Raw genomic sequence first — 12180 nt, 5'->3', positions numbered from 1 at the left:
CTACAGTGTTAACCCTTTGTATGCCTTACTCCAACAGTTGCTAATGTGGCTACTCATTGGAAGTGAGGGGCTTTAGTTCTTACTGCTAGTGAATTCATTTGTGTTAGGATTTATGAGGTAGTCCCACACAGGTCTTCTAGGCTTTTTTGTTTGTTTGTTTTACTGTTGCTTGTACAGTTGCCAAATGCCTAGAGGCTACACAGTACTTTTGAGTTTTTTTTCTGCAACGCTGTTCTATATTCTCGATTTAGAACTTAGTAGTGGTGTTGAACCAGTTACAATGTTCCAAATATCTTACTTGATGGTCTCTACTTAGGAAATTCCTAAAATATTGAAAACGCCAGACAGAGACGCTATTATAGTTTACTAACTTTAATAGTTTTATATTCTGATGATCAGCAGGTTCTTTGCTGTTTGATCATTAGATATTTAATACACTGTCAGCTCAAACGAGAGCACCTCATATTTAAAATGTTTGGTTGTAATAAAAAAAAACAAACAACATTTTAAAAGCAGCTTACAATGTAAATTAATTATTTAATGGTATTCCCACTATTGGCATACTTAGTTTTTTTTATCCTTCTGTTAGAGGTTTGATAAATTATTTAAAATGAATTTCCTTCTGACTGCATATATGAAAACTTTATATTGGACCATGTTCAGTAGTTATTAGCCTTTACATCCATTTTATATAAAAAAAAAACAAAAACACACCACTGTGGTTGTACATCGTTTTCTGTGATTTGACAAAGCTTTAAACAAATAAACAAACAAAAACCAGTAGATGACCGCATCCATCCTGCCAAGTACTCCACATACAGAACTCATCCATGCTAGAAATTTCTGTATACATTTTGATCACCATCTCCTGAAAGAAAACGAGTCTAACTCTACTTTTGTACAAAAATAGTGAAAAACATTATGCTCCTTTCACTTTTAGGTATCTGGACAAATCTGTAGAAGGTCATTGATATTTGTGTTTTAAAAAGAAAATTATTGCAGACACTTATGCCAAGTAGACCGCTTTGAGCATCTGGGGTTCAAAGGTCTGTTAGTGCACACATTGCATTTGAGTGGAATTGTCTTGTTAGCTAATTTTATGGGTCTTATGTGGAATGTTGTCTAGCTATTCAACCCTGTATTTACAGGTGAGCTGTAACTCTGTGACCCACCCATATCACTGACCATGAGATCCGCCTTCATTACTGTTGAAGCCTGTGAGTTCCGCCCACATTACGGTCCAATGATTTTAGGGAAACAAATGCTGGAAAGTTGGAAGCGAGAGAGCTGCTGCACAGTTACAGTGCTGAGAGTCTCAGAGGTCTCTCTGGGCCAGTTCAGGTTCTCTCTTCTAGTCCCTTGAAGACAAAGAAATGAGTCCCTTCTTGTCTACTTCGATGAGTGAGAGATGTTGTAGCGTTTTAACTGCACAGTCGCTGAATTTCATGTTCAGTTTCAGCATCTTCTGCAGGCTTACTGGCCCCCTGAAGACACAAAATGGTTGAAAGAGACAATTAAATCTACAACACACTCAGTAACATGGCTAATAATGGTAGCACATCTCAGCACTGCACTACAGTCAGAATCTGGGCTTCTCTAAAGTCTGTTGGTATGAAATTATCCTGTCAAAGTTAAAAATGGCCCAGTTAATTAAACAACATATGGCAAATATGAGGGTTTTCATTAAGATGGTACGTTGTTCGAATACAGACCTGTTCTTTTCTAAAGAAAAGTGCTCAGTTAGCTCCTTGTAGAGAGTGTTGAGATCACCAAGCTTAACGTTGCCACGGATACTTCGTGGAACAGCCTCAAACTCCACCTCAGTCACCTTCTCACACACTCGATGTGCTGATGGACACATCATGAAGCCACTTAAGGTACATCCATAACCATTATGTATTTAAATATGCATAACAACAAAATAGCAATGATGCAGTTAAATAATGCATTACTCATCAGGAAGCTTTGGCTTCCTTTTGGTGTTGAACTTGCTGAAGGCATGGTGTTTTTCAAATTCTCTCATTTTTTGAAGTCCAAACACATTAATCTGAATTATCAAATTGATCTCGCAGTAATGCCAGAGAGTCGACATCAGCGATTATTGACCATCAGTTTATGAGCAGGGTACCGGAATCTCTAACTTTGGAAATAAACACTGCACCATCATGGACATTCTGTAGGTCTTTATACTGACATTACTAACACTAACAGTACAATAGTATTTCCCTATACTAACCACTGGGTGGGAAAAGGCAATGTAACTGAATAACTAAACTGCTGCTAGAATGATACAGCCCTCATGTCTGCTGTTAAAATTTGACTTCACTTACAGTGTAATTCCTTTTGTATGACAGGTGCTGGCAGAGTCTACAAGAAAATAAATCATTTAAAATGTGTGTGGTATGGTATAAACAGAATGCTCAACACCAAGTTACTTGTAATCACTAGGAATGCATTTCTGTTACATATAAACAGAAGTTGTGTAATAACCTCACAAAAATTGGGCATGTGTCAGACCTCAAAAACAGCAGCCACTGATGAGCAAATGGCATCTCTTGCCTCCAGTTCTGCTTCTGTGAGTGGGGGAGCCTAGAACAGAGCATATCACACAGACACTTAATTGCACAGGTCCAGCATAGGACAGCCTTTTAAATATCATGAACTCACGGGTTTTAATATAGCATTTATCCCAGAAGTAGTTAATTCATATACAGTTCAGGAGTACATTAATCTGTGTCCAAACAGCCATCCCAGGCCTGAATACCTGTATATCAGCCTTGTTCTGCAGTTCTTCCACAAGCTTGACTGTGGTGTCCAAGTGTGCCCGGATTGACTCCATCGAGCGCTTCTGCTCAGCGGCGATCTCCTCCACCTGAGCACACAGAGCCGCGTGGCGCTCCTTCACAGCTTGCAGGTTCTCCAGCAGCTGAATGGGGTTTCCCTGAAACAAAGGGGCACATAACAGACCTTCCAGGAAACACAAGTCCTCCTTTCCTCACTGAGCTGATCTACCAATGTGAAGTTGAATTTCAGGCGACTTACCTCCACAGTGCCTTTCTCTCGAGCACTGGTCATGAAGTCAAATTTCAGTCTCTTTTCCACATAGTCTATATCAGCCTCTGCTTTCTGGAACTACAACAACAACAGTACCGCTGACAGGTCTAATAAACAGAACAGGTAGTCAGGGCCAGCATCTCACATATAAGCCTAGTGGCAAAATCTGGAATGTGTTATGCAATTCTATATATTTTTTTTTGTATTTCTGCAGTAAATGAGTTTAATCATGTAAAGTCAGCCACAGCAAATACATTTAGCAACCAAATATGTTTAAAGGCAATCTGTCTCAATTCAGATAGATAGATAGATAGAGATAGATAGATAGATAGCTGCAACGTGGATGAAGGCACAACCTAAAGCCTGAAACCCTATAAGCAATATTGCACTACTCTGAACACAGTGAACAGCAGAGACAATACTGATAGGGTCTCAGGAATTAGGATCACGCACAGCCTAAAAGAACACAAACAAAGCCTGGTATGTCTCAGATTAAAAAAAAAAAGCATATTCAGAATGTGCACTAGGCACATTTCACAGATGAAATGAAACATTGGTAAAATAAGCATCTCTGCAGTTTCAAACTTTGAGCTCAGCTGCTTTCAGACGCTTTGACAATACTATTGCACTGCTAGCGGTCCAATACAGTAGTGCAATGAAGTCAGAGCACCTGTAAACAGCATGCAAGTTTCAGTCTGAAACCCATCTGCTACAGGGCTCATCTGACTGCTGTGTCTACCTTTGAGAACAATACCTGGCCAATGCCCTTTTAACATTGCACTGCTTTCATAACGAGGTTACCAGGAGTACAACATAAAAGGAGCAGTGGACAGACAGAACACAAACAGGATCCTTCTTCTGCAAGGTGCAATTCCAGGCAAAAATGTACATAATTACTGGAATTAGTTTAAACAAAGCCCTGTAAGAAAAACAGTCGCAAAGTTAAAGTACATTATTACTATAAACAAACTATGACCCAAAATTGACTCAAATTACAGTATTTAAGGGATCTGTCGTATGCGACTAAGATATTGTTTTACGCAGTATTTTCATTAGCTAGCTAACAGGTTGGGGCCAAAGACTTTATAATGGGTAAAGGAGATTCTACTTAAGGGGCACCTGTGGTTTTACATGGGATTTCCTTAAATACAGGACTCTTAAGGGGGGGGGGAAACAGTGACACGTTTTTAGGCCAGCTGCAGTGGTAGAAAGCCATGATGCCGTTTCGAATAATGATAACGGTGTGGCAAAACAGCGTTCGCTGTTTGAAATTGTAACCGGCCTCACAGCGGCAACCACTTAACACCAAAATCCACAGATATTTGGACGTTGAAGTCCCGTTGAATCCGACACCTCGACGGTACCGTACAAGGAGCGCGCGATCTCGAGGACACGGGTACGGCCTCCTCGTGCGCGTTGTCCTCACGGTGCAGCGCGTAACAGCGAACTGGCTACCGAACGACATAAGCACTTTTTGGGCGGCATGCCATGGATTCATTGCAACCATTACTCAGTTTACTACGCTGGTTAATACTATTAATAGAGCCATATAACTCGCTTCAAATAGCAGCAAACACATACATACCCTGCACATTATCTTTATGTTTTGGTAATTGCTCTCTTCCAACCAGAGATAGCTAGCTAGCGAGCCAGCTAGCTAAAATCGCTAGCTACAACTGTTAGATGCACAAAATTAAGCATTTGCTCATCTGTAGTACCGCAATGTTTAAATACGGTCGTTGTCAACATAAAATATGTTGTACGTACGGTTCAGCTTATTGTTTTGTTGGGGTTTTTAGCTGAATATCCGATTTAATGTTTGTTAAAAAGACAAGCTTACCATAGCCTCCAGCTTATCAACTGCTGTCTCCATGTTGAATAGTTTACATTCCTGAGGCAGCCCAGCAAATATGAAGCAAGAAGTGGATGTAAAGCATGTTCTGATTGGTCAGCTGTCAGGAATAGTGGTAGCTGATTGGTCAGCTAGGAGACACTGCGGTTAAAAAAAATATTAGAAAAGGGGAAGTTCACGAAATGGCGTTCTGAATATTGGTTGGATAAAGTCATAGCGAGACTATCATTGGACAGTAATTTCAAAAGTGTTTATTGAGGTCTAATATAAAAAGAATATTTTGATTACGAGTGAAAAAATAATGGCACTTGTTCTTTAAAACATTCATTTTAAGCATTCTAACAAGCTAAGAACATTTTCTTGCGATCAAAATGTTGGAGTTGCATTATGTCAATATTTTAAACAGCGAGAAATTGTATTGGAAACTTTTGGTGCGCTGATTTATTGAATAAATGAATAAGATATATAACGGTTAATCTGATTGCATGATCTGCCAGAACGTTGCAATTTACACAGCTTCGAAGACAGCTTCGTGTTTTTACAAGACAAAGAATATGAGTAAAAGGTGATTTCAGCCTGCCGCTCAATTTATCACTGTATCAATCATTTCGAAAGCGAGCTTTTTTGAAAACTTCACAGTAAGCCCTGTGCAACGGTGATTATTAAACTTTTCCCACCGCGACCACCTCGGAAAACAGAAAACGTTATATATATATATATATATATATATATATATATATATATATATATATATATATATATATATATATATATATATATATATATATATATATAAATACATGTACTTTACTACAATATCTATCTAATCTTTATATATTTATTTATTTTTCCTCCTCGCATAGTTTGAGCTAGAAAGCATTTTGTGGGCGGCACTGTTTGAGTGACGTTTGAACAAACGGCCAACCACGTATTAGCTGCAAGAAAACGTGATAGACGGGAGTTGTGACCAATCAAAACCAAGCACATTGAGCTCGTTACCTATCAGAAATAAAAATAAATTTTGCGTCAAGTTCGGTAGTACAGTTACTTCGTTTTCGACCCGGTATCGTTCTAGAGGACGTTGGAGTCATAGTCAGGAGGGGGCTGTAGCTATCATTTTTTTTTTAAATCCGCCAATCTTCAGAACAAACCAATATGTTTTCACGAGTTGCTAAACCAGCAGTTGACCTCGCTCGGTATTTGTCCACATCCTCGCAGGTAAATTAAGGTTGACGAAAACTTGCTGGTTAGCAGTCTTGCTAGCTGGCGGTAGGTTAGTGGCTTTACCTTGCTTTGTAGCTAACATATCTGACTCATTATCACTTAACCACTTTACCCTGCTAGCTAGTTGTTGGTGGCGTTGAAGTGTAAGATTAGAAGATGCACCCTTTTATTTCCAGTGTAGCTTATCTGTCTGCTTTAAAGTGTCTAAGTTAACCTAAGACGCACTTATCTGCTACATGGCGTTAATAAGACACTTAAGACTCGAGTGTGCTAGCTGCAGTTAAAACAAGCGAACCTAGCTAGCGTTACATGGTTAGGTTAGCTGTCGCATTTTTAAACTTATCCAGCACTGACGCTATTGATCATTGGTAGTGTCTCTCTACGTGTGTGGCTGTCACTCTAAAGGACAGGTTTAGCGTGACTGAGCTTGCAAAGCTCATCTTCAACTTGACCCCTGTTCGCTAGCAGTCCAGTGGGGACTTTGTCGACCTCGCTGGTTAGCTAACCTAGCTAAGTTGATGGGTTCGTGGTGTTAAAATCATCCCTATTGGAGGCATCAGTGCACAAGGCTCAAGAAAGAGCTCACGAATTCTCATAAATTGCTACTGCTATTTATCAGGCTACGTTAAATTTTCAGCTTTCTGGGGGAGTGACGTAATTTTAATAATTCTGATTGAACACAGTGACACATTTTGCTTGAGATGTAGGATGTATCTATGTACTTCGCTTCTGACTGGCTAGTGTGAGATTGGTAATGTTGGATCAGATTTGAAGCCTACACATTACAAAGGTCCTCAACCCTGACTGCTCTGCAGTACCTGCAATTCCTGTTAATGAAAGTCTCATGTGTTGACTTGCACAGTATGTCTTGCTGTTCACAGTTTTTGTATATTAAGTCTTTGGCACGGTTTCCCATCTTGCACAGTATCTAAACATGAGCTTTCTCACCTGCAGTCTTGTCCTTCATCTTGTGCATTTTAAAAATTAAGCTTTGAGAGGTTTATGGTAATGCCAGTTTTGAGATGGATCTTTTCAAAAGAGTGAATAATAATTGTTCCAATAAATTCTGTAACACTGGTTTCACAAAACTGGACACTAATTCTTTTCCAGTGAGGGGCTAGGCCATTATATGGTCTGTGTTATCAGTGTAAGAGTAAGGCATTAACCCCAGGCACTCCCATTTTCCCACAGAATCATGCCAGGGTGGCGGTGCTAGGGGCATCGGGTGGTATCGGACAGCCCCTGTCCCTCCTGCTGAAGAACAGCCCTCTGGTGAGCCAGCTTTCCCTCTATGACATCGCCCACACGCCTGGAGTGGCTGCAGATCTCAGCCACATTGAGACCCGAGCTAAGGTCACAGGTACACACTCAGCTTCACAAGGCACCATTTAAAGTCATTTCTTATTGTAAGGTCAGATTGAACATGCACTACCAGTCAAAAGGTTGGGGTATACCACAAAATGTGACATCTTCGATGACAACTCATACTTTTATTCATCGAATGTGTTGCAAAACAAAAATTTTAACTAAAACATTGATAAGCTTTGAAATTATGCTTTGCTTTTTTTTCTTTCAAACTCTGCTTTTGTTGAAGCAATTTTTGCCCTGTAGGCCTCTGGCATTCTGCCTGTCAGTTTGTTAAGGTAAGCTGGAGATCAGCCCATGCTTCATGAAGCATCTCCCACAAGTTGACTTGGCTTGTTGGGCACTTCTTACGTACCATACAATGAAGCCTCTCCCACAACAGCTCAGATCCAATGACTGCCTCGGCCTTTCCATTATGTGCAGAATACCAACTGACTGATTTGAGTCTATTGTTTTTGTACAATTTACTGGTGTGCTTGGGGTTGTGGTCATGTTGTAGAATGAAATTGGCTCCAATCAAGTGCCATCCAGAGGGTGTGGCATGGCATTGCAAAATAGACTGAGTGGTCTTTGTTCATGATCATTTTACCCTGTACACTTCAGCTTTACCAGCACCAAAGTAGCCCCTGATCACCACATTTCTTCCACCAGCCTTGACAGAAGGCTCTTTCTGAATCTTTTTCTGCTTTCTGATATTTTTTTTTTCTGTTTCTCTTAAATTTTCTGTGATCCAAACACCTCAAACATAGATTTGGTTTGTTCATAACACTTTTTCCCAGTCTGTCCAAAGAATAGTCTTAAGTTTTAAAATGAAGTTAATTTTTTTTTTACAAAATCATATGAGACTATAACACGGCAACCTTTTTTTTTTTTTTTTTTTTTTTTGGCCCCACAAATTAAAATTGTTGGACCATATAGCACTTTTTATGCTGACTTCAAATCTAATTCAAATTTTTATGTCAGGCATGGCTTTTGGCTTTTAAATGACACATATGACTACATATGTGAGTATACTGGGGAAGAATATATGGATGATGGAGAAATCTGGAACCATATCTGGATTTAGTGTGCAAAAATGCATAAACAGGTTAAAATTTATTTATTTATTTATTGCATGGGACAGAAACTTGATTAACCAGTGTAATCTAACCCATAATGGTTGCTGCTCCAGGTACTCCACTAGTCTAATGAAGGACAGTCTTACTGCATCTTTAATCAGCACAGCAATTTTCATCTGTGCTAACAATTGTGAAAGACTAATTATCCTATTCACATGGTAGACCTGGATTAGCTATTGCAGTTTGCCATTGGAACCCAGGAGTGTAGCTGGGAATGGGCCTCTGTATGTCTATTAAAATTCCATTCTAAATTTCTGTTTGTTAAAATTTCCATCTAGATTATTAATAATTAACAAAAGTGAAGATGTAATGTTATTTTAATTGAAGAAAAAATTTCTTTCAAAAAGGACGTTTCTAAACTTATGTCTGCTGTGTTTCCAGGGCACTTGGGCCCCGACCAGCTGGGAGCTGCGCTGAAAGGCTGTGATGTAGTTGTCATCCCTGCTGGAGTCCCTAGAAAACCTGGTATATTTGGATTTAATGTTCTTCACTTTATTTCAATTGAGCAATATTTGTGGCTTCTGCTAAATGTTTGCTCAAGCAGAATTTTTCTGTCTTTGGCAGGTATGACCCGTGACGATTTGTTCAACACCAATGCCACTATCGTCGCCACCCTGTCTGATGCCTGTGCACGTTTCTGTCCAGAGGCTATGATCTGCGTCATTGCCAACCCTGTGAGCATGCAGCCTCCTGTCCACTGCCTCAGACAGATCTGTGCTGAACTCATGCCATCTGATGATGCCAAACCGGTCAAGGCTTTGCATTGGTCTTTTGTCAGGTTGTCTTATGAGCGTAAAAGATGTGTGCAAAATACATATTCAGAGTTAAGTGTGAAATGGTGCATATTAGTTTTCAGACCTCAGTGAAAAATCTGTGGATTTAAATATCACTCGGTAAGTTCTGCACCAAACAAAAAGAGGGGCATCTTGGTTATCCGACTTTGAACTTTAAACCTGTTGCTAAACCTTAATCTCTGCAATACCCACTCTTGCAATGAGCTGTATTGACTCCAGTGACACTGCCTGACAGTTGGATGTGACCACAATTCGAAATATTGTGAGACGTATAAACTGCTCTGTTGGGTATATGGAATGTCCACTTGCGTCCCTGACTCTGCACAGAGGTCCCGTTTGGCTCAGAGCTTCAGACCTTCATCTGCTTCCAGAACTAAATGATTAGTGCAGCCCAATTGGGCACCTTAGTGGCAGCACACCATGATTTGTACAGCCCTACTGTTAACTCAGTATCCAGGATGTCTTGCTTATGCCTACTTCTCTTAATATTATACCCTGTCCATAGAGTGCTTACAACAAATAGTTTAATTACAAGAAAGTGGAGCTCCCGACTCTCCTGGCTCTGCAGTGAGCGGCACCTGACACAATGAGCGTTATGTCTGCAGGTGAACTCCACTATTCCCATCACTTCAGAGGTCATGAAAAAACATGGCGTCTATAACCCCAATAGAGTGTTTGGTGTCACAACACTGGACATCGTCAGGGCAAACACATTTGTCGCTGAGCTTAAGGTGAGTCCTCTGCTGAGTTCTTGCTGTTCTGCTCCTGATGAGATTGAACGCAGTGGAAAAACATTCGTTTCCTCTGTCTCTGGCTTTTGACAGGGTCTTGACCCTGCTCGGGTCAATGTGCCAGTTATTGGAGGTCATGCAGGGAAGACCATCATCCCTCTGATTTCACAGGTATGATCAGAGACTGAAACACCCCTGCTTGCTACGTGAACTGATTTTTGTCCTTTCTCATCACTCCTCATTAAACACACTTCCTTGTCTGTTTGAGATTGTGCTCTGGTTGGTATCTGGGTTTCTACAATGGACTGTGATTGCTCTCTCCTGGGCAGTGCACACCGAAGGTGGAGTTCCCAGCTGACGAGCTGTCTGCTCTGACGGAGAGGATCCAGGACGCAGGGACGGAAGTGGTTAAGGCCAAGGCTGGTGCAGGTGAGCACCACAGCATCTGAACGTCTCTCTATGTACGCATATGTGTTTGTGTGTATACTAATATATGTGTGTGTGTGTGTGTGTGTGTAGGCTCTGCCACACTGTCTATGGCCTACGCTGGAGCCAGGTTCACCTTCTCTCTCCTTGATGCCATGAATGGGAAGGAGGGAGTGGTGGAGTGCGCCTTCATCAGATCAGAGGAGACTGAATGCAAATACTTTTCCACTCCTCTGCTTTTGGGCGTATGTGCACTTTTTCTGACAAACATACAGCTAAACATTTTTACTCTGTACGCACACTAGGCCTTATGAATGAGAACTCTTAGAATATCAAAGTCTAAAATAATATTTCTAAAATTAACCTACTGCATCTAAAGATTTGAAAGTAGGGTGCTACCAGTATTTAAATTCAAACAGTAAAAAAGTGTTAGAATCAGAAAATTGTATTTATCTTCCACTGGAGTGAAAATTTGAGTCTTTGTGCTGTTGCTTCCTGCAGAAAAATGGAATTGAGAAGAACCTGGGCCTGGGCAAACTCTCTGCCTTCGAGGAGAAGCTGGTTGCTGAATGCATGGCTGAACTCAAGACCTCCATTAAGAAAGGAGAGGATTTTGTTGCCAACATGAAGCTGTGAGCCTGTGGCACTTATTGTAAAAAGTATTTATATAGTTGTCACAATGTCAAAGGTCTCCCTGAAACCAATTTTTATCATGTCAGGAGAGTGAGTCACTGTCCTGATACTGATCAAATTTGTCAGAACTCACCATCAATAAACATTATGATTTACAAACTTGACACACCTGTGTTTGTACTTGATTTTAGGCAGATCATAGACTTGTTTGACTTAACATGGCACTGTGCTGGATCAGTCACTCCTGTGTGTGGGGGGGGCGGGATTAGTTGTTTTGGGGTTTGTTGGTTTCTTTTTTTTTTTTTTGTTGGTCTGACTTGCGGCACCAGCGTGCCACGATGACCTCCACCGTTGTTGTCTTGTGTGGGGTACAGCAGGGAAGACTGGCTTGATGCTCCTAGCCTACCATTGCTCATCTTGAACAAGCTTATTGACTACCATTTCTGTGTGTTTAAGTGATAAACTATTTTGTCTGCTTATATGAAGTTCAATAACATGGATGACCTTTGGAGTATCTTTCATCATTACATTAATGTTACCACAGCCCTGAAACAGGCTTCTTGTTTGTTAATTAAATACTTTTTAAAGGATTGACAACACTTGTGTTCAGTATTAATTATCAAAAAATTGAGGGTCTGGAGTCAATTATATCACAATATACAACTACCAGTTATTGCGGTAATATTTAATTTGGTTTTTCGGTCATGTATGTTAAGTAACCAGTACCTCACGAGTAGACCTCTGCTGGACTAGTTTGGACTGGATCAGCCTGCTCAACTTTCTGCTCTACATCAGTGGACTCAAAGTTGGCTGTCTCACTGTCTGTTACTAGAACCTACTGCTCCACGCTACAGAGGAAATGTGGAACAATGGATGCGACGTCTCAGAAGATTGTTTTTCAGAAACTTCATTGCGTTTACGCCTGGGTTTGATTTCGTTTACGTGATTTGCTTCGTTTGCTTGGTGATAGATTTACCACTAGA

General features: G+C 40.4%; 2 protein-coding genes across 2 annotated transcripts; one reads left to right on the top strand and one right to left on the bottom strand.

Moving 5' to 3' along the window:
- Positions 1–356: 356 nt before the first annotated feature.
- ska2 (spindle and kinetochore associated complex subunit 2) lies at positions 357–4981 on the bottom strand. The gene is made up of 7 exons (XM_027006909.3): positions 4895–4981; positions 3043–3132; positions 2765–2941; positions 2518–2589; positions 2331–2367; positions 1713–1848; positions 357–1484 (listed from the first exon to the last, which is right to left on the bottom strand). Exons 1-7 carry the CDS (start codon positions 4925–4927, stop codon positions 1352–1354), a joined length of 678 nt encoding a protein of 225 aa, XP_026862710.2. The 5' UTR covers positions 4928–4981; the 3' UTR covers positions 357–1351.
- A 975-nt stretch (positions 4982–5956) lies between these two features.
- Positions 5957–11361, top strand: mdh2 (malate dehydrogenase 2, NAD (mitochondrial)). Its single transcript, XM_027008386.3, has 9 exons — positions 5957–6124; positions 7322–7490; positions 8995–9078; positions 9178–9287; positions 10013–10138; positions 10232–10309; positions 10468–10567; positions 10658–10809; positions 11066–11361. Exons 1-9 carry the CDS (start codon positions 6062–6064, stop codon positions 11198–11200), a joined length of 1017 nt encoding a protein of 338 aa, XP_026864187.1. The 5' UTR covers positions 5957–6061; the 3' UTR covers positions 11201–11361.
- The last annotated feature ends 819 nt before the right edge of the window (positions 11362–12180 follow it).

The sequence above is a fragment of the Electrophorus electricus genome, chromosome 19 (assembly GCF_041902795.1).
Source record: "Electrophorus electricus isolate QZ-2024a chromosome 19, ASM4190279v1, whole genome shotgun sequence".
Classification (NCBI taxonomy): Eukaryota; Metazoa; Chordata; class Actinopteri; order Gymnotiformes; family Gymnotidae; genus Electrophorus; species Electrophorus electricus.
Note: the sequence above shows the minus strand (reverse complement) of the source record. Positions and strands in the feature narration are given on the sequence as shown.

What these genes read in the sequence shown, in the direction of transcription:
- ska2 (XM_027006909.3), bottom strand. Translation starts at nt 4,927, where the DNA reads ATGGAGACAGCAGTTGATAAGCTGGAGGCTATG. An exon ending in CAGTGGCTGCTGTTTTTGAG is followed by an intron (nt 2,368 to 2,517) that starts GTCTGACACATG and finishes ATTTTCTTGTAG; the next exon opens with ACTCTGCCAGCACCTGTCAT. An exon ending in TTTTCTTTAGAAAAGAACAG is followed by an intron (nt 1,485 to 1,712) that starts GTCTGTATTCGA and finishes TTGTGTCTTCAG; the next exon opens with GGGGCCAGTAAGCCTGCAGA.
- mdh2 (XM_027008386.3), top strand. Translation starts at nt 6,062, where the DNA reads ATGTTTTCACGAGTTGCTAAACCAGCAGTTGACCTCGCTCGGTATTTG. An exon ending in TGGAGTCCCTAGAAAACCTG is followed by an intron (nt 9,079 to 9,177) that starts GTATATTTGGAT and finishes TGTCTTTGGCAG; the next exon opens with GTATGACCCGTGACGATTTG. An exon ending in CCACTCCTCTGCTTTTGGGC is followed by an intron (nt 10,810 to 11,065) that starts GTATGTGCACTT and finishes TGCTTCCTGCAG; the next exon opens with AAAAATGGAATTGAGAAGAA.